At 37.3% G+C, this 19277-nt stretch overlaps 1 protein-coding gene and 1 pseudogene across 1 annotated transcript; one reads left to right on the top strand and one right to left on the bottom strand.

The window, feature by feature from the left end:
- The window catches only part of LOC139900951 (senescence-specific cysteine protease SAG39-like), a 32115-nt pseudogene extending 16900 nt beyond the window's left edge, over positions 1-15215 (top strand).
- A 362-nt stretch (positions 15216-15577) lies between these two features.
- LOC139897350 (pentatricopeptide repeat-containing protein At1g28690, mitochondrial) lies at positions 15578-17582 on the bottom strand. Its single transcript, XM_071880047.1, has 2 exons — positions 15958-17582; positions 15578-15885 (listed from the first exon to the last, which is right to left on the bottom strand). Exon 1 carries the CDS (start codon positions 17456-17458, stop codon positions 16184-16186), a length of 1275 nt encoding a protein of 424 aa, XP_071736148.1. The 5' UTR covers positions 17459-17582; the 3' UTR covers positions 15578-15885; positions 15958-16183.
- Positions 17583-19277: the final 1695 nt, after the last annotated feature.

Here is a 19277-nt window from a genome sequence, read left to right as displayed (position 1 = left end):
TGCATAAATCACCTTTAACTCAGGCTCACACTGACATGCATCAAACGCCTTTTCAACCTCCCGTAACCAATTGAGAGTCACGGCTGGGTCATTACTTCCTGAGAAAGGAGATGGTCCACAATCCCTGAACTGTTTAAAGGTACATCTTTTTGGTGGCTGATATTGTTGTTGGAATTGCTGTTGTGGGAATGGTTGTTGGTATGTAGGTGGCTGAACTTGGTTCATCATCATGGGATGTTGGTATTGGTAATAGTTCAGTGGTGGCATGATATGCTGAGGGAATTGGTTCTGTAACGGGTATTGGTATTGGTTCTGGTTTATCTGTGGTACGGCATGCGACTGTGCAGTGGCAAAACCATGTGGTGTATCCTCATTACCCGACTGTCTAGCTAACTCAAGCTCAGCAATCTTTTTCTGAGCTTCCTTAAACTTACTTTCAAGCTCATGTACATAATCAGCATCATATACTTCTACTCATCCTCCACATCAGGAGCACTGAAGGTTCCGGGGTGGATCGGGTTTGTAGCGTTCGCATCCCTGTTGTCTGCCATCTGTGCTACAAAACACTCGCACAAAAGCTTAGTGGATAACTGTTAGCTTACTAAACACTAACATGCACAATATCCTATATTCACTTAGCCCCACCCCACGGACATGTTTGACTTAATTCAAGGTTTAGGAACAAATACGTGCACGTACTTGCTGCTAAACCACGCTCTGATACCAATTTGTAACACCCTGATTTTTTTTATATATATATCACAGCGGAAGACTGAATTACATAAATACCCTTAGATAACATTTACAAACCATAGTTATCAGTTTAGCTTAGTTAACGTTATTACAATATTCCAAAACGTTGGTGTTACGTGAAAATATTATAAAACCAGAAAACATCAGAGTTAAGCACGTAGTCAAACATGTCTTCAACCCAACAGCAACACCCTTCCTAACCAGCAGTACCTAAACCTGCAAGGGGTGGAAATGTGGGGGGAATTAGCACATAGCTAAGTGAATAGATACTATCTAACAGACCAAGAATAAGCAACTGAACATGCAAGGGATCACAGATATGCTAACGTCCTGAACTAGCATATAATAACTGACAATATGAGGATCGGCAGCTTGTACGAGCGCACGACGTAGTTGATCAAGCTACAGTCTACCGATAGTCCGCTTTACTAATTTCACTGCATAACCGTCCAGACGCAACACATGCGTCCATCTATGCTATACTGAACAATCAGTAACTCATGACCCGACCAGGCTACCACAGTCGACCTCACATCAACCCTACCTTGCCGCCTCGGTGGGTTCCCAACCTTGCCGCCTCGATTGGTGTCCAACTAATAGTGTGCACATAAGATCACAGATAAAAAGTCATGCAATCGTCCTAACTAGCATGGCAATATCTAACTACGCATGGTAATCGTAATGAACATAATCATAGTAATAAAGAGTCTGAACAAGTAGCGTGTCAGCTACTTAATACTCTATCCGGAGATAGACCCACTCACCGATTACCCGCAACTGAAGGTTCTAAGGGGTCTAATCTTTCTGAGACTTCACCTTTTTGTTTATCACCTGTGAATCATCACATAATATCTCAAGTTAGTATTATATCCAAGTATTAATACACAACTTTACATTCAATTGAAAATATTCACATAACAGGCAAGGTTTTCGAGCAACATGGGGTTCTCGAGCAACATGGGGTTCTCGAGCAACAGAAGGTTCTCGAGCAACAGAAGGTTCTCGAGCAACTTGAGTTTTTTCGAGCAATCGAGTTTTTCGAGCAGAAGGTTCTCGAGCAATTCGAGTTTTTCGAGCAATAATATGTTTTCGGGCAAAAGGTTCTCGAGCACTGTTTTCGAGCGAGTCTCGAGCACTGTTTTCGAGCGAGTTTTTTCGAGCAGCTTCATCTTCACCATCAGCTTCGCTGATTTGGTGATTTTAAGCCAAAAAACTCGATTTCAAGGTTTATAGTCCAAATTCAAGCATAAAGAAACATACCAATCATACATAAACACTTTTCCCAACTATAAACATCAAAATCTAGCATTTACAATCAAGATTTGGGATTAATTCATCCCAAAATACTCACTTTATCATAAACTCAAGTTCTAACACACAATTCATCATTTTTAACAAGTTCTTGCTCAATTCACAGCATAATTAGATCATATAAACTATATAGCAACTATTTCTAACATCAATTAAACATAATAAACACAAATCATGAAGATTCAAGCTTAATTTAATCAAAAACCCATTTTACACCCAAAACCCAATTTCTATAAATTAAAGCACGAATTCAAGCAAGCTAACCTGGATAAATGCTTATAAGAATGATAAGATTCAGATCCTAAAGCTTCTTAATTCAATTTGTGACTTGGATTCAATTAGGGTTTTGAGATGATGAAAGTTAGGTACGGGTCTTGTTCTTGCACAAATTGGGAAATAAATGGAAGTATCCAGATATTAGTTACTTAAGTGGGTTATAAACCCACACCCTATAACACACGGGTATTTATCAGTTATCTGATATCTTTCGTACTTAATTTGGCAATCCTAACGGAGTCCAAATTCAACAAACGAACCATTTCTGTGACCCTTGTCACAAACTGGTCTTAACCAACTAATCAATTAATAATAAACATATTATTAAAATAAAAGCATATTTTAACCACAAATATAAACCTAAGGGAAATTAAGTAATCTTACTTCTAACCCCGGTTTCAGTCTGTTACATCAAGAGTAATGTTAGCATGTTCAAACCGCATTCGGTGATGGATGCATATAGTTTGGCTAATGTACAAGAAGATACGATTGAGGTAATGAAAAGGTATTCATCAATTTCGTCATTGACAAAACCAAATGAAGAGGTTCATTATCTAAAAGATACGTATCAGTCATCTACTACAACTAACATAGCAAGTACATCGCAAGGTATTGCGAAAGTAGGTGCCATTGCAACACCATACAAAAAAGTGTAAATAAATAATAATGTGTGTCCTAACAAAAAGTAGTTAACACAAGAAGATTTATATGAAAAGCTCATGAAAAACTTGTGCTTCTATTGCGATCAAGGATATGTGCTCGGGTATAGGTGTAGTGGACAACGCTATGAGGTAGAAATATTGGGAAAAAATGATTGTGCAATGCAATCTTGTGACAAGAAAGTGAAACAAGTAGAATTGGTGATTGAGAATCAGAAACATAGTAATGAATTAGTACCATGCCTTTCTCTTAACGCTTTACATGGCACCAATGCTTTCCAAACAATGAGGGTTATTGGACGTGTCCAACAACAGGTGGTTCACATAATGATTGACTCAAACAGTACACATAATTTTTAAATCTAAGCTCGGAAAAATGATTTAGTTGCAGACTTAAGTCGATTGATCCAATGCAAGTGATTGTACCTGGAAGCAAAAATATTCCTACGACTAGTAAATGTGAAGGATTTATATGGCAACTAAATGGACAAACTTTCTCGAGCAACATGGTTATAACTCCTCTAGGTGGTTGTGACATGGTATTGGAAATCCAATGGTTGAGAACCTTAGGAGACACCCTATGGAAGTTTGATGAGCTTAAAATTTCATTCATTTACAAAGGTCGCAGGTTGGAATTACGGGGTACACAACAATCATGGATGCATAAGACCAAATTGAAAAGGGTGGCTAAAAGTGTGGAACTAAAATACGTTCACTTAAATGTAGAGGAAGATAATGATGAGTGCTTAGAAGAAGAACTGACTAAGGAATTGTTGAAAGAACCTGATGAGACAATATGTCCTGTAATGGGTATAAATGGTGGAGAAAACATGGTTGAAAGTGAACATGTTGTAATTGATGAATTTAGTGAGACTCTAAATCCTAGAAGCTCACATCAAAGTCACAAAGATGAACTAAAAATGCTCAGTCCAACAAAAGGAATGTCTGGAGTGAAAAATGTGGATTTGATTAAGAATGTAATGACAGCTAAACATGTAAACATTTGTTGGGTCAAACAATGTTGGGGTGAGTTGTTCAATATGGAAAGGGAAGTTGCAAGGAATGATTGTTATCGGAGGTTTATGCAACGAAATTGTTTCATTCCTCAAGCGGGGAGTTAGTTTCAATCAGTGAGTTTGGGCAGATTTAGTACAGGAAGGCCCGAATTAAGAAGAATATCGAGATGCATTTATGGCCTAAATGGAAATGTAAATGGAATTAATTCTATAATAGTCTTACACCGTGCTACCAAAATGAACATCATAATATGATTATTGTTGACGCTGCATTTGTTTTTGACCAAGGAAAGTTTTTATGCAGCTTCATCAGTCATGGACAACAACGGGCTATTGGCGTACAAGGAGCGTACACTTATATGGCACAACATCAGGAGAACAAGTTAACAACGTGATCCGTTATGAGATTATATCGTCGCAAAGATCTCGTAAGGATATTAAATTCATTTATGTTTGAAAGTTTTCAGTTAAATAGAAAACAAGAAACAAATGCAAGTGGGGAATATATTATGTTTATTATTATCTCCCTAACTTACAATACCGAGAAAGTAAATTAGAGGGTGGAGTCGTAGCAATAGACTTAGGTGAAAAGAAACACAGAATGCACCAACTTGAAATTGGAGAATAAATGGTTTTGTTTTATTTTCTCTCTTTGTGTTACATAGATGTGAAGTAACAAAAGAGGCCTATTTGTAGCGACCTGACCAAATCATGTTTGACGGCGCCGACTACTTCGGTCCCGTTGCGTGGTCATAAGTCTTTATTTTGACGTTTGACCAAAATATGTCGCATTCATTTCATAAGTAAAAGGATGTTTCAAGTTTACAAATGTAGTTCAAAAGACTAGTTACATTACAATGTTTAACGTACGAATGAAACCTATGCGACACAATTTAAAGTAGTCAAAAGATGCTCCAACTATGCATGTATACTCGACATCCAAGCAAGTATCAAAAAGAGTGCGGAAGCATGTATCAAGTAGCTTTCAAGGACCTGAGAAAACATATAGAAAACTATCAACGAAAAACGTTGGTGAAATCATAGGTGTTTTAGTAAACGTTGCATTTGAACCACAAGATTTAATATAATATGATTATCAAAATCATTTGCATTCCAAAGTTGTTATTTGTTTCGCGGGCACCCAATTATCAAACTTAACTGTTTTGCACCCTTTGCGTAGTGTTAGAACATACACTAGACCCGAAAATATATTTCATCCGCTAACGGTAGCGAACCGTCCAAATGAGGCTCGTCAAGCCCATGTGATCACATAATATAAGTTCACGTTTACACCCTGCAAGTGTAACTAATGATAATTGAATTGAGGATTTTCGTTCAAACCCGACGTGGAATGTTCGTTTTCATACTTGTGTTCAATGTATAAAAGTATGATACGTATATGTTTCTCATCCCATAGTTTAAAGCATAAAAGTTGTTTGAAAGATGGGACTATGATCTCACCTGGAGTGCACGTATGAAAAGTACTTCACAAAGTAACGTGTGCGAAGAATAATGCTAGTCTTGACCTAAACAAATAGGTCGTATCAATAACGGTAAACACGATAGGTCAAAGATGTTCAATTAGTCCTATGGCTCGTTACGACTCGATTATGTAGCATGTGAAATCAAATTGTCAAGTTTCATGCAAGATACAAGTATAGAAACAAGTTAGGAAGGTTGCATAATCATTTGGTTAAGTTTGACAAAAAGTTAAACTTTGGTCGGTCAAAGTCAACGAAAAAGTCAACACGTTCGGGTCGGGTCCCGAACTATTTTTCTGAGGTTATTAATCATGTATGAGCATGTTAGAACAAGTTACATGTGAATCGAAGGTGCGTAGCATAGCAAACATTATTCAAAAATTGACAAAGTTGGACAGACCACTTTGCCGCGCCGCGCGGGTATATGGCGCGCCGCGCCATTACCTGTGCAGAGAAATTCTGGCAGTTTTTAAGTTTTATGCACGAACCTAACTTCAACCAATCACCATTTATGACCCGCAAACAACCAAAGCATGTATCTTATATCATCGGAAATGTATTTTGACAAGGAAAACAACTAAACACATTTCATCCATCACATTTACTTTTACAACAACCAAAATCACATTCAAAGCTCCTCATTAAATGCACTCAAGTTCATAAATGAAATTCAATGATTGGGCAACCAATTTACATGAATGATATGCCGTTTCGAAGGTGATCAAGCATACAATACAACCTAACACTTACAAATAACATTTCATGTCATTCAAAGCATCAAAAGTTCATTTCAAGTTCATCAAACCCTAACCCAAATCCACCAAAACCAATAATCAAGTTTATGAAGTTTTCTAAAACAACCTACACATCAAATTGAAGCTAGTGCTACTAGTAACACATTTAATACTTGCACTTTACCATAACAACAACATTTAAGCAACCAAATTACCAAATCAAACACACCAAAGTTCATATTCAAGCTAGTTACTTCAAATAATGAAATCGAGCATATAAATCATATATTCATGTTAGAATTGAGCCATAGACACTAATTAACAACTTTATAAGTTAAAAACATCAAGAACACAAAATCTAGTGATTTTAGAAAGTTACCCAAACTTGATGAAATTGATATGGAATCGAAGATGAAGATGAGAGGATTCCGAATATGCAATTTGTTTAGATGGATGCTTGCTCGATTTGATTTGGATGATGAATCCTTGAAGTGGTGTTTGAGAGATTTGGTGAAAGTATTAGAGAAAATGGAAAAAGAAAAGGGATTAATGAATGGATGAGAGTGAAGGGTTGACTAGTTGACCTAGTCACCTCTTTGCTCTCTTGGCAACAATGGTCCCTCTAGTTCGGTTGCGGGTGCATGAATTACCTAAACGAGATATTTTTAAAACACGTATTAACGGGAGATGTTATAAACATATAACGGGATTTTAAATAGTTAAACGGAAAAGTAAACGGAAAAAGGCGGGATATTACATTACCTACTCCTTAAAAGAAATTTCGTCCCGAAATTTAAGTAGGCGTAGTAGTCGTTGTTTCTTCCTCGGGGTCTTGCGTTTCCGGAGCCGGGAATAAATGAGGGTATTTCTTTTGCATTTGATCTTGCCTTTCCCAAGTAAACTCGGGTCCCCTTTTGGCGTTCCAACGGACTTTAACAATCAGAATTCGGCTTTGTTTCAATGTCTTGACGGAGGTGTCCACAATTTCAACCGGTTCCTCCACAAAATGAAGTTTGTCATCAATAGTAAGTTCCTCGAGAGGGATGACGATATCGGGTTCGGCAAGACACTTTTTCAAGTTAGATACATGGAAGGTAGGATGAACGGAGTTCAATTGACATGACTACTTCGGTCCCGTTTGGCCACATTCATAACAAGTACCCGGTTTTGGTGCATTGGGCACCTTTTGAGCGACGGGGGCGGCACTTCTACAATCGTTGGCCACATGACCACCCCTTTGGCACCGGTGGCAAAATAGATTGCTACATTCACCATAGTGGTGCTTGTGGCATTTGTTGCAAAAGGGTTTATTTCCGCCATAACTTTTCTTGGCGTCGGAGGTGTAAGGCTTCTTAGCAAAGTTGTTGTTGCTTGATTGGAAGGGTTCCCACTTTCTTTTGTTGCCGCCCGATTTATCCTCGGCCTTAGGTTCCGGAACTATGATTTCGTCAACCGTTTCGATCAATTGGCGGGCCATGTTCAATGCTTGTTGTAGGTTAGCGGGTTTGGATGACATCACCCCTTGTTTGATGCTCTTTGGAAGACCATACATATAAAGTTCGACCCTTTGAGATTCGGGGTTCACGAGGTTGGGACACATCAAGGATAGTTCGGCGAATTGTTGATTATAGGCCTTGAGATCGTTTCTGACCGCCTCTAAGGTTCTTAGCTCTTGTTCGAGCTTTCGGGTTTCTTCGCGAGGGAAATATTCGATGACCATCTTTTCCCTTAAATCGGCCCAAGAGAGGGCGTGAGCTTCATCGGTACCCACCGATTGTACATAAGTATTCCACCATGTAAGAGCGACACCGGCGAAGGTGTGAGTGGAGTATTTGACCTTGTCTTAGTCCCGACAACCGCTTATGCTAAAGACGGCCTTCGTTTGCTCAAACCATCGGGTGAGCACGACCGGTCCCCCGGTTCCATCAAAAGTGTGAGGTTTGCACCCCATGAAGGATTTGTAGGAGCACCCTTCGTTTGAGTTACCGGCTCCATTGTTGTTGTTGTTGTGGTTGTTGTTATTGTTGGAGGAGTGATCGGCCATGGCCGCTTCCACGGCGGTGGCTATCATTCGTTGTAGAGCTTGTTCGGGAGTCTCATGGCGTGGCACACGACGAGGAGGCATTGTTCCTTCAAAACACAAGAATACCGTTGATTAGTATTCTTAATAATACTAACCATGATATGGAATAAGGATAGAGAAAAATTTTCCTTGACTCGCCTTAAATTCTTTATGTCATAATGTCGGAATGTTCATATGAGTCACCGTAATATAATCCCGGAAATTATATTACCCTAATTCATATGTGCATTCTACACTAATTCATATAGTCAAGGTGGCGCGTCAATTAAATTAAGTAATGTGAGATTAAGATTGAATAAGAATTTGATGTGATAGACGAGTTCGAGTATAATGCACAAGTAGTCAAGTAATTCCTACTTCAAGTCTATATGCCGGTTGTAGTCTAGACTCACCAATGTACCCTATGACTCGGGGTTGACACCATTGAACTCTAAATCCCTACAACCAACGCTCTGATGCCATCTGTAGCGACCCGACCAAATCATGTTTGACGGCGCCGACTACTTCGGTCCCGTTGCGTGGTCATAAGTCTTTATTTTGACGTTTGACCAAAATATGTCGCATTCATTTCATAAGTAAAAGGATGTTTCAAGTTTACAAATGTAGTTCAAAAGACTAGTTACATTACAATGTTTAACGTACGAATGAAACCTATGCGACACAATTTAAAGTAGTCAAAAGACGCTCCAACTATGCATGTATACTCGACATCCAAGCAAGTATCAAAAAGAGTGCGGAAGCATGTATCAAGTAGCTTTCAAGGACCTGAGAAAACATATAGAAAACTGTCAACGAAAAACGTTGGTGAAATCATAGGTGTTTTAGTAAACGTTGCATTTGAACCACAAGATTTAATATAATATGATTATCAAAATCATTTGCATTCCAAAGTTGTTATTTGTTTCGCGGGCACCCAATTATCAAACTTAACTGTTTTGTACCCTTTGCGTAGTGTTAGAACATACACTAGACTCGAAAATATATTTCATCCGCTAACGGTAGCGAACCGTCCGAATGAGGCTCGTCAAGACCATGTGATCACATAATATAAGTTCACGTTTACACCCTGCAAGTGTAACTAATGATAATTGAATTGAGGATTTTCGTTCAAACCCGTACGTGGAATGTTCGTTTTCGTACTTGTGTTCAATGTATAAAAGTATGATACGTATATGTTTCTCATCCCATAGTTTAAAGCATAAAAGTTGTTTGAAAGATGGGACTATGATCTCACCTGGAGTGCACGTATGAAAAGTACTTCACAAAGTAACGTGTGCGAAGAATAATGCTAGTCTTGACCTAAACAAATAGGTCGTATCAATAACGGTAAACACGATAGGTCAAAGATGTTCAATTAGTCCTATGGCTCGTTACGACTCGATTATGTAGCATGTGAAATCAAATTGTCAAGTTTCATGCAAGATACAAGTATAGAAACAAGTTAGGAAGGTTGCATAATCATTTGGTTAAGTTTGACAAAAAGTCAAATTTTGGTCGGTCAAAGTCAACAAAAAAGTCAACACGTTCGGGTCGGGTCCTGAACTATTTTTCTGAGGTTATTAATCATGTATAAGCATGTTAGAACAAGTTACATGTGAATCGAAGGTGCGTAGCATAGCAAACATTATTCAAAAATCGACAAAGTTGGACAGACCACTTTGGCGCGCCGCGCGGGTATATGGCGCGCCGCGCCATTACCTGTGCAGAGAAATTCTGGCAGTTTTTAAGTTTTATGCACGAACCTAACTTCAACCAATCACCATTTATGACCCGCAAACAACCAAAGCATGTATCTTATATCATCGGAAAGGTATTTTGACAAGGAAAACAACTAAACACATTTCATCCATCACATTTACTTTTACAACAACCAAAATCACATTCAAAGCTCCTCATTAAATGCACTCAAGTTCATAAATGAAATTCGATGATTGGGCAACCAATTTACATGAATGATATGCCGTTTCGAAGGTGATCAAGCATACAATACAACCTAACACTTACAAATAACATTTCATGTCATTCAAAGCATCAAAAGTTCATTTCAAGTTCATCAAACCCTAACCCAAATCCACCAAAACCAATAATCAAGTTTATGAAGTTTTCTAAAACAACCTACACATCAAATTGAAGCTAGTGCTACTAGTAACACATTTAATACTTGCACTTTACCATAACAACAACATTTAAGCAACCAAATTACCAAATCAAACACACCAAAGTTCATATTCAAGCTAGTTACTTCAAATAACGAAATCGAGAATATAAATCATATATTCATGTTAGAATTGAGCCATAGACACTAATTAATAACTTTATAAGTTAAAAACATCAAGAACACAAAATCTAGTGATTTTAGAAAGTTACCCAAACTTGATGAAATCGGTATGGAATCGAAGAGGAAGATGAGAGGATTCCGAATATGCAATTTGTTTAGATGGATGCTTGCTCGATTTGATTTGGATGATGAATCCTTGAAGTGGTGTTTGAGAGATTTGGTGAAAGTATTAGAGAAAATGGAAAAAGAAAAGGGATTAATGAATGGATGAGAGTGAAGGGTTGACTAGTTGACCTAGTCACCTCTTTGCTCTCTTGGCAACAATGGTCCCTCTAGTTCGGTTGCGGGTGCATGAATTACCTAAACGAGATATTTTTAAAACGCGTATTAACGGGAGATGTTATAAACATATAACGGGATTTTAAATAGTTAAACGGAAAAGTAAACGGAAAAAGGCGGGATGTTACACTATTCCACCTCTTCTCCCATCTCTTCTATTTATACACCAAATAGAAAAATAAATGAGGCAAATAAAATCCTAGTATAAAATAGAAAGATATCAAGAATCGGCAACAAAATTGTTTGAGAAAATCTTTTCTTGATTTTCTTGATTCCCAAATCTTCTATCGATTCTCTAAATCTTCTCTTGAACTATTCTTTGTTTTTCGATATCTCGGATGCGGTTAGACTTGATCCACCCGGATCATTCCTCCCCTTCTCCGGCGAAATGAGCAGCTCCTGCTGCTGGTTTTAGAAGCGGACAGGAGGATGTTGATTTCCACCAACTTCATTAGTAAAACCTTTTATTGTAGCCTTTTGTTTTTTTGCAAAACAAGTTGTAACCAAATTGACATATTTAGTACTCTTGTTTTTGTTGACAATATATTTATTACCATCTTTTTCTAAATGATATTGTTGTGCACGACGAAAGTAAATAGCATCTCGCTCCCAAAGATATGGACTCCCGAGAATTACTTGACAAACATCAAGTGGGACCACATCGCACACGACTTCATCAATAAATTGATCGGTGATGGAAAACCGAAACTTGCATTGTTTGGTGACTTTAGAATCCACATCCTTATGAATCCACCCAAGTGAATAAGGATTAGGGTGTGGCGTAGTACCCATACTCAACCGTTGCACGAGATCAGATGATATGAAATTCTTTTCACTTCCGGTGTCAATAATTGCATCGACCACCTCATGCTTCATTTGAATCTTTAAGTTGAACAACTCTTCTTTTTCCTTGTTTGGAAACGTCTGTTTTGGCTTCATCATGAGTGCCAAATTCTTGTCAACTTCATTAACTGCTCTGAGCTCGATTGTATCATTTGCAATTGTTGTGGCAACCTTAGACTTTCCACGGTCATCTTTCACCCATTTTTTTCGAAAAAAGATCGGGATGCGCCTTCTAACACTTATCTTCTATGTGACCTGCAATTTTGCAATGACTACAAAATTTATCACTAGACGACGTGGACGTCATTTGTTTAGAATCTTTAATTGATGAATTTACACCATCTTTTTTTGACCTTTCACCAACACGTGGACCATCATATTTGTTTTTCTGTTCAATGGCTCTTTCAACACTACTTGTATTTGAGATACTGGATATAGCATGTAACCTCAACTCATTAATTTGTGGAGATAGTCTTGCGATGTATTTTGTAAATGTTTCTTCACTTTCTAAGTCGACACCCAATGTTACAGTGTGCCACCGAAACTCGATTGTATACTCTTGCACTAGTTGCCTGTTTTGTTGTCGCAAATTATGCCAACACGTCCATCGATCTTACGAGTATCCCATTGGATAAAACTCCCGACGGATTAGTCGAGTGAATTCACTCCATCTAAACTCCTCGCTTGCCATTGTTTTTAGGTAGGAATTCCACCAAGCGAGAGCATGGCTAGTCAGTTTCATTCTAGCAAATGAAACTTTTTCGGTACTCGCAAACCCATACAATGTGAAATAAGTCTCGAGTTGATCGATCCATGAGTCGAGCTTTTCAGCATCCACTGTTCCGTTATAGGCTGGAATATCTATTTTAGCTTCAACTTTAAATGGTCGATTTGCTTCTCGTCTCTTTGATAAGTCGACATCATCTTCTTGGTCATCTTCAGTCTCACTTTTCCTTCCGTCATCACCCACAACAACCTTTTTTTTAGCGGAGTCTCTCGTGTTTTCGGTTTAATCTGTGTCTGCATCCATTCCATGACCAATTCCATTTGAGAGGCTAACCGATCGACTTTAGCGGAAAGTTCATCTAAACTCGCTTGTTGATTTTGGTTGCCTGACATTATGGATGTAGATCCTTTATTAATTGTTGCTCTTCGATGCACTTTCAACTCGACTAGGGGCTCACCGAAATTTTGATATGCGGATTTAGTTTGAACCATACACAGGTAGGAACGAGTGCTCTGATACCACTTGATCCGTTACGAGATTATATCGTCGCAAAGATCTCGTAAGGATATTAAATTCGTTTACGTTTGAAAGTTTTCAATTAAATAGAAAACAAGAAACAAATGCAAGTGGGGAATATATTATGTTTATTGTTATCTCCCTAACTTACAATACTGAGAAAGTAAATTAGAGGGTGGAGTCGTAGAAATAGACTTAGGTGAAAAGAAACACATAGTGCACCAACTTGAAATTGGGGAATAAATGGTTTTGTTTTATTTTCTCTCTTTGTCTTACATAGATGTGAAGTAACAAAAGAGGCCTATTCCACCTCGTCTCCCATCTCTTTTATTTATACACCAAATAGAAAAATAAGTGAGGCAAATAAAATCCTAGTATAGAAAGATATCAAGAATCGGCAACAAAATTGTTTGAGAAAATCTTTTCTTGATTTTCATGCTTCCCCAAATCTTCTCTCGATTCTCTAAATCTTCTGTTGAACCATTCTTTGTATTTCGATATCTCGGATGCAGTTAGACTTGATCCACCCGGGTCACAACGTGTGCTTAGTTGCAAAAGAAGATTCTTGGGGGCAAGAATCATTTTAAGAAGGTTGGATTGTTATGGGTCTAATTAGGCATGTGCGAAGCGGCAATTAAGATTTAACATCAAAAAGTAGGAAGTGTTAGCTTAGGAGTATAAATAGGAAGTTATTGTAATCAGTTAGATAGCTTATGAATTGTATGTGTGTGAAACACTCTCTCCCTCTATTCTCTCTAATCTTGTAATTGAGTATTCAATTCAATGAAACTATCCATTGTTACTATATTCAAAGCTTGTTTCTTGTTCTATAGCTTTCAGTAAGTAACAAGTACTATTTCGATTCTTATAATTCAAGTGGTACATAACAGAAGAGTTCACAGCTGCTCGTTATGGATTCAAGTTTTCAGCAAATAAAAGATCGACTAGAACTACACCGTTTAGGTACGAAAATGTGACTGCAGTGCCACCTAGGATGGATTGGAGACAGAAAGGTGTTGGTATCAATTAAAGATCAAGGCCAATGTGGTACGTTAACTATTAATATACGAATTTTTCTAATGACAACCCTTAAAAAGTGACTGTCATTAACATGCATAAAATGTTTGTACAAAATAATAACCATCAATCAAAGGTCAATAATAACTGTCCTATACTATGCATTTATGCACGTCAACGACAACCCTTATGGCCTGGTTATCGTTTGAAAAATCCTTAACATCAATTGTACACGTGGATGCAAACTTATGTAGTACTCCGTATTACTTTGTTCAACAGGAAGTTGTTGGGCGTTTTCAACTATTGCTGCAACGGAAGGAATCACGCAGCTCTCAACCGGTAAACTAATTTAATTGTCTGAGCAACAGTTGGTGGCCTGCGACAGAAGTGGTGAAGATCAAGGGTGCGAAGGTGGAGGGATGGAAGACGGCTTTAAATTTATTATTAAAAACAAAGGCATCAACACGGAAGCAGCGTACCCGTATCAAGCAACAGACGGAACCTGCAACACAAACAAAGAAGATGTTGATGCTGCCAAGATTAGCGGATATAGTGCCGGCCAAAAGTGAAACTGCATTGTTACAAGCAGTGGCTGATCACCCCCTAGCGGTTCCTATTGATGCTAGTGGCTATGCTTTTCAGTTCTATCCGAATGGTGTTTTTAGTGGTGATTGTGGAACTGATTTAGACCATGGTGTTACGTACGGCTGTTGGGTATGGAGTAACTGATGATGGGACGAAATATTGGTTGGTGAAGAATTCATCGGGTGAGAGCTGGGGAGACGGTGGTTACAGTAAAACGGTATTTTCGACCACTTAACGACTCCAAATGAGATACAACCTTCACAGACTTTTGCTTGATGGTCCATTTTATAGTGACCATGCAAATTTCGGACTATGGTGGTACGAGATGTTAGTGCTAAAGAAGGTCTTAATAGCCATGGATTCATCGTTGTGTAGGTCGTTCTAGATATACAATGATCCTTGTATCTTTTGATCGAACAGTATGTAATATAATCTTTGTAATTTGTGTAACCCAAATGCTTGTCAATATCGATTTAGTTAATATAGATTGTACTGCAATTACCACATATATTGTTATGCATACGTTTTTATTAGGCCCTCACTGTCCAATTGGATCTATTCGAGGGTGCCTGGATGCAGGGAAAACAATGGAACTAAGGGTTGACAGACCAACTTGAATGGATTCATAACCTGGTTTTTTGTCCTGGACGATGGAATTAAGAAGGGTATAATCGAACCGGTTGATTATAGACTTTGTGATAAGCTGCTGATTGCATGTATAGGTTCAAGACCAATTTTTATGGGTACAAAGCTAACATCAACTTGAACTTCACTATAAGCATCTGTAGGTTCTTGACTAAAGGCATCAGATCTTAAAGTAATTTGCTGATCCCTTACCCTTTAAGAAAGAAGTCCACTAGCTAACTAGTTCTCAAATTACACCAATTAATTCTACTAAAAGAGTGCTGACGTCTGAATAGGTTTTCTTCTATAGCAACCAAACATCACACAGACTGGTTTATCTTTTATGAGTTTCACATTTATGAGTTTCAAATTCAAATTCTAATAAGGATTACTAAGTAGCATTTGATAACTATTCATTGCAGAACTATGACAACCAAAAAAAAAAAAATTAGCGCATTTAAGGCGAGTTTGTGTGATTTTAGACTTGGTCCACGTCTGACTAGTCCACAACTCAACTGAGAGCTCCCGACTGACTCGTCTCCATCCTGCGACTTTTCCAACGGCGTGTAGGTCTAGAGAGCTTTGATGAACCAAGAAAAACGCAAAAAGGCGAGAATGATTGTTCAAGTCAACTTATATAGGCCTGAAGTGGTAGCAGTCTATTAACATAAAAAATTTTGCAATAAACAAAACAAACAGGAAAAAGAAGGACAACCTTAATCTTTTTAACCATCGAATTCAGTCCGGAAATCATCTCCTCCTTGTTTATACTCGAACAACGATTCTTTTGGCCAGACATAGAACTCTTCTTTGAAGACAAATTAGTTCCAAATCACATAACAGTTGTAATGCAACATGCGTCATTCACGTATATATCAAGTCCAGTCACTAACTACAGATAACCTTATAAAACGGATCCTAATTGTTTCTCATGTAAACCTTCAAAACCAACTAGAGCCCATATTCTTCAATATATTTCTCGTCTTCATTAATTCTCTAATATCACTAACGCTATCCCATCTCCCTGCATCTGCTAACGTATTCGATAATCCTACATACGCGCCAGATCTACTACCATCTTTACTTATCTTGAAAAGCTCATTAGCTGCAATACTTGCCATCTCAACATCACCATGTATTCTACAAGAATTAACTAATGCTGCCCAAACATCAGAATTAGGCTTCTCAGATATCGACATTATAAACTGCAACGCCTCATTTAACCTTCCTGCTCGACCTAATAAATCAACCATACAAGCATAATGCTCCATGTGCGGCTTCATACCATAATCTTTCTTCATCATTTCAAAAATTTCCAGTCCTTTATCAACCAACCCCGCATGTCCACAGGCTGAAATCGCACCAAGAAACGTCACGTGATTCGGTCTAACGTGATATACGTTTTGCATTTGATTGAAAAGAGCAAGTGCTTCACTCGGGTCACCGTTTTTCCCGTACCCATCGATCATTGAAGTCCAAGAAAAAACATTCTTTACAGGCATTTCATCAAACACTTTTCGGGCATCTTCGATCCTTCCAAATTTCGAGTACATGTCAACAAGGGCACTTTCCATTTTAATAGTAGTAGCAAAATTAGTCTTCATGAGTTGACCTTGAACTTGTTGACCAACTTCAAATGCAGATAATAAAGAACAAGCTCCAATAATACTAGCAAAAGTAGACATATTAGGCTTGAAATCCAATCTTTGCATGCTTATATAAACCTTAATAGCCTTATTAGCAGTATCAACTGATTTACTATAACCTTCAATCATTGCATTGAACACCACCACATCTTTTTTTATGGTCTTTTTAAATACATGTTCAGCATTTTCCACACAGCCTTGTCTCATGTATCCAGAAATCATCGACGTTGAAGAAACAACATCCTTTTCGATCATAAGATCAAACACTCTCCTCGCATAATCGACTCTACCACTCTTCACATATGAATCCACCAAAGCAGTAGAAAGAACATCATCCACTACAACATAAGACTTCACAATCTGAGCATGAACTTCCTTCCCAATTGCGCGTCCAATTGATATGATCTGATCGCTACTAGATGCCTTCAAAATCATCGAAAATGTATAACCATCCGGCTTCTCATTACACGAAACAAGCCTTCTAACCAAATTCAAAGACTCCCTTACTTCACCATGTTTCGTATAACCAGCTATCAGGTAATTATAGGCGGTCAAAGTTGGTTGAGGCATTTCGTCAAACACTTTGCGGGCATATAACAAACAAGAGGATTTTAAATGTAGTATCAAAAGCTTTATTGATATGTTTGTGTTGCATTTGAATCCAGATTTGATTATATGGGTATGGATCTTTTGGCCGTGCGAAGGGGTGTCTGAATTTATATAGCTTTGTAATACTAATGAAAGTGTTGTTGCAGTTGGTGGAATTAACGATTCAATAGGGTTTAAGGTGGTTTTTGAAGATGAAATCATGTTTTTCAGTACACATAATTTCTCCATAACTTATTGTTGCATTTCCATGTTCAATAACAATAATAATAATAATAATAATAATAATAATAATAATAATAATAATAATAATAATAATAATAATAATAATAATAATAATAATAATTATTCTAAATATGATACGCGGTGTCTTGTGCTGGTATGGTGGGTATTAAGCATCGACATAATGTTGTTCGGGATTCTCTTGTTGATGTTTGTTATCGATTTGAGATTTCAGCGAGAAATGAGGTTGACATTGGGTTGTCTGGAGGGAACGACAGGGCCCTCAGACCTGCAGATGTGTTACTTTATTCCTAGGATTGTGGTCGCGATGTTTGTGTTGACTTGACAGGGTCTTCTCCTTTGACATAATCCGGGCTTTCTGACTTTGTCCCTGGACGTGCTGTGGTTGATGCGGCTCGTCGGAAGCGGGTCAAGTACGAATCTAGCTGTCAGGCGATTGGTTATGGTTTCATTCCTTTCTCATTTTCTTCCCTTGGGGAATTAGAGAAGGAGGCTGTTTCTTTGCTAAAGCGGGTTCAAAAGAGTTCGATGGCGCAATATATTGGTGCCGATGCTGCTGCTCATATTTTTACTAGGATAGGTTTTGCTATTGCTAGAGGTGTTGGGGCCCAGATTGTCTCTAGGCTTCCCACTAATTTTTTTTTTGTAAGTTTTAATACTTTTAAGTTTATAATTTTCGGGTATGGACTATGGAGTTATGTTGAGCGGTATAATTAGTTCTGCTGTTTGATTTTTCACTGGAGCGATTATGCAAGACACAAATAAAAAGAATTAGTCAACCAGGCTAATATAAGGCCCAATTTAAGTGTTATTACACGGGCTTAGTTACTATCAACATCTAAAATCTAAATTACTATTAACAGATTTTATTACATTACAATAAGAAAATATATAAAATTTATTAATTTATAGTATATGGCAACAAATAAAATAAAATATAATGAATATATAAATAGTAGTGAAATGACCCGTGGAATCACAAGTTTGTTTAAACGAAACAGTTTAATGATATGTTTTAGATATTAAGTGAACTTAAATGGTAAAGTCATTTAGTTTAATGACCCGTGAAACTATAGAGTCTGACTAAGAAACTCATCAGCTGAACATTTCATCAAACACCTAAAATGCATAATAAGAGATAATATTGGTTGTTATTTTATTTTAAAAGTGTAAATTAAAATATAAATTTAGAATTAGTTCCTTCCGCCTAGCTTTTATACTTTCTCGTACTCAATTTCAAAATAATTAATTAAAATAACTCATAATTATTTAAATTTAATAATTAAAATAATTATTAATAAGATTTAATAATAATAATTAATTAATAAGATTTAATTTTAATTCAAAATTATTTAAATTAATAACATCACCCACCATGCTTAAATTTTTTTCTTTTTCTTTTTGATTTTTTCTTAAAAAATGAATTAACATAATAATGACATTATCATTATAGGATTTTAATATTAACTATAGATAGATATTCTTATCAAAGAAAATTGAGGTATAGATCTAAACTTATAAATATCAAAATAGACTTACA

Source organism: Rutidosis leptorrhynchoides, chromosome 3, assembly GCF_046630445.1.
Source record: "Rutidosis leptorrhynchoides isolate AG116_Rl617_1_P2 chromosome 3, CSIRO_AGI_Rlap_v1, whole genome shotgun sequence".
Classification (NCBI taxonomy): domain Eukaryota; kingdom Viridiplantae; phylum Streptophyta; class Magnoliopsida; order Asterales; family Asteraceae; genus Rutidosis; species Rutidosis leptorrhynchoides.
This window is presented reverse-complemented; position numbering and strand designations above follow the sequence as displayed.